We start from the raw sequence: 3436 nt of genomic DNA, 5'->3' as shown, positions 1-3436 counted from the left end.
AATAAAGATGGTTAGGGAAAACTGGTATGGTTGACTAGCATTAATCTCAAACAGTGGAATAACTTAATAAAGATGGTTAGGGAAAACTGGTATGGTTGACTAGCATTAATCTCAAACAGTGGAATAACTTAATAAAGATGGTTAGGGAAAACTGGTATGGTTGACTAAATTATTGCATTCATAAATGATGATGTATGCTGATATAAATCTCTAGAAAATGATACAAATGTTGTCATGTATAATGAAAAAATTACATTGTTTAGAAAAACGTAATTAATTTTTCAGAAGACTCTGCCACTCCAGTTGCTACACCAGAGAATGCTAATCATTTGGAGCTAGATCAAGAGTTTGATAAAACACTTACTGAGAATGAAATCTTCCAATCTTTCCCATCTTCTCTTGCTACATCTCCTTTGCCTTCTGAGTCTGTCTGGGGAAGGTGAGTAATTTAAAAAAAAATGTATATATGTATTTGTTAGGTTTAGTTTTCAAAAATCAAACTTTCACAAAGATAAGATCGAGAAGGTATTTTCCCAGCAATACTTTTGGACCTGCAACCTTCATAATATATATATATATATATATATATATAACTATGTACAGAAGCACTTGAAATAAAATAATTTAATTTTTTACATTAATTACAAAATACAGTTTTAAATGTAAATTTTTTCATTAACTTTTTTGTACCTTCCTGCATTTTGCAAAACAAAATTAAATATTTAAATATTCTTTGCATGAATAACAACTATATTTTGTTTGTAATTTTATTTTATTGCACTTCTGATACTGTTTTTATTTGTTACTGTGTAAAGCAATGTGGTACTGGTGAAATCTTCTTTTATTGTTTTAATCAGAGTACTGATAATTCATTTAATCATTACATATTTTTAAAACAAGGTGAAGCTGATGAGGCCACTCCTTATTGTGTATGTCAAAGAGCCCAAAAGTTGTTCATTTGTTTAGTGAAAAGCAAGGTTTTACTGTTGATGTCACCATATTCTGCATAAATCAGGATGTTGAGTTACTTTATTTATGTTTCAAGCAAAGTGCGACAAGTGTTTGAATTTTACTAAATCAAGTGGTTTCATTACTTTCACCACTTGCTGTGTGTGTGTAATGTGCTACTGGTAACATTCCTGTGAATAGGAAAGCGAAACTGAAAAGATCTTAAGTAATTTTTAAGTAACAAACAACTTACCCCCCCCCCCTCTTTATTTAATACAGGGTGTCTAAGAATTTTCGAAACACTTGAAAAATCTTACTGGGAAAACCATTTAACATAGAGACACACGTTTTGTTGCATGTGCAAAAATTATGTTTAAAATTTTTTTGAAAGCATACAATTACCATAGTTCGATATGTGGTTCAAGAGATACATGCACAACGTCCAGCCTGTACTCAGTCTTCTGCCAAATATTTTCCAACCATGCAGGAGTAATCTTTGTGAAGGCTTCTTGGACATATCGACACGATTCATCGATACTCCTTACCGGCACAAACCTTGTCCGTTATGAAGTTGTATAAAAATGTCCAGTCTTAATGTACGGAGAATGGGGGGACTTCCCACCCAATCCATCAACTGATTGGAGGAATACTTCATCAAGTCTTTTGCAGATGTAAAAAAAAAAAACAACTTTAAACGTTATTCTTGCACGTGCAACAAACTGTGTGTCTATGTTAAGTGATTTTGAAAATTTTCCAAAATTTATCGTCACCCTGTATAGCAGAACACATACAAAAAACCCTGTCTCTTCAGTATACAATTTTGTTTGCATTATAAATTATACCTGGAAATGTCTGTTAAATTAGCTTTGAAAAATAAAATAACGCCAGTAAACTTTGATCTTGTTTTATGGTTTATTTGCAATAGCGATGTAAATGTTCGGCTTTTCATATATTCATATTCTAAAGTGTAAGTCAAACGCTACGTAATTGACTAATCTGATTGTATATAAATTTAATTTCTTCGTTCAAAGAAACTTTCTTGATTATGTGACTTCAAAGAAAGTTCTTGTTTGAAATGATTTGGTAATTAATATAGCCTCGTTGTGTGTATAGTTTGTTAGTATTTGATTAGTCCTGTATGTCAAAAATAAAATGTTTCGGTATACATTGTGCTGATATTCTCACGCGCGTAACTTCCCAACCAATCCCACTGCCTGAGAAAATAAAGTGCAGTAGTGAACGTCAAACGACGCTGTTTCGTACCGAAGGTAGTACACACGTGTGATATTTCACGTGCGAAAGTTAGTAGCGAAAGTCAAGCGATTCCGTTTCCCTCACTATAAATGAACACTAGGTGATTATAGTATTTTGGCACTTGTGTATAAAGTTCAAATCATAAATAATATTCAACGTTAAACTGGTACACAATTAACAACATTTTATTTAGGCCTATCTATGGCCTTCAAAAAGTTGACGACTCTACATGTTTAGACGTTACAACACGTAGAGTTGTCAACTTTTTGAAGGCCATAGATAGGCCTAAATAAAATGTTTTTAATTGTGTACCAGTTTAACGTTGAATATCATTTATGATTTGAACACTAGGTGGTATCAGCTTACATTACTGAACTGCTTGGTTTGTTATTATATCAGTGACATAACTTGCATGTCCAAAAATAATGCAACAAATAACTCGGATTCTTGTGAAGCATAATAACTTCTACCAAAACTGTATTTGGATAATACACAAAATAATTTTATAAGTGTATAAAAAAAATGATAAATCTTTAACTTTAGAATTTTGCAACTGAAAAAAAAATAGCAGAGCTTCGAACAAACTTTGGATTATTTTAGTAATTTGTTATGGAAATTAATTTAATTTTTCTTGTAATTGTTAGAATCATTTTACAATTAGGAGCATTTGATAGAACAGTCCCGTATATAAAAACAGACCGGACCTGTAAAATGCCGCCAAAATTGATATGTGAATACAGAGGTGTAATGACCAGTCACATATCCACTAACTAAAACAATAACGGAAACAGAAGTACACATAGCTATAAAAAACACCAAAAACAAAGCACCAGGTGAAGATGGAATACAGACCATCCTTCTCAAAAAAGGCACTCGGAGATTGTATGAACACCTAACGGCAATATTTAACTTATCACTGAGCTCTGGATATATCCCGGTTTCTTGGAAGCAAGCGACAGTACTAATGTTCCATAAAGAAGGAAAGCCAGCAAATAAACCAAATAATTACCGCCCGATCAGCCTGACCAGCTGTGTAGGAAAAATTCTAGAACGCATAATAAGCAATAGACTTTCAAATTATCTTGAAGTAAATTCAAAATTACCTGAAACACAAAACGGATTCAGAAAATTTAGACAAACAACAGATCATTTAGTAAGATTAACAGAAACAATAATTGACAGTTACAACAAAAAAGAATGCACAGTCGCCTGCTTTCTCGACGTCGAGAAAGCA

The 3436-nt window shown here is 32.4% G+C and overlaps 1 protein-coding gene across 1 annotated transcript in view; it reads left to right on the top strand.

Moving 5' to 3' along the window:
* Positions 1–3436, top strand: part of LOC106467435 (oxysterol-binding protein-related protein 1-like) — a 59130-nt gene that overhangs the window by 31290 nt on the left and 24404 nt on the right. Inside the window, 1 exon segment of the mRNA XM_013927785.2 lies at positions 286–439. Coding sequence (XP_013783239.1) covers positions 286–439 — 154 coding nt within the window.

The sequence above is a fragment of the Limulus polyphemus genome, unplaced genomic scaffold (genome assembly GCF_000517525.1).
Source record: "Limulus polyphemus unplaced genomic scaffold, Limulus_polyphemus-2.1.2 Scaffold2615, whole genome shotgun sequence".
NCBI classification, from domain to species: Eukaryota; Metazoa; Arthropoda; class Merostomata; order Xiphosura; family Limulidae; genus Limulus; species Limulus polyphemus.
Note: the sequence above shows the minus strand (reverse complement) of the source record. Positions and strands in the feature narration are given on the sequence as shown.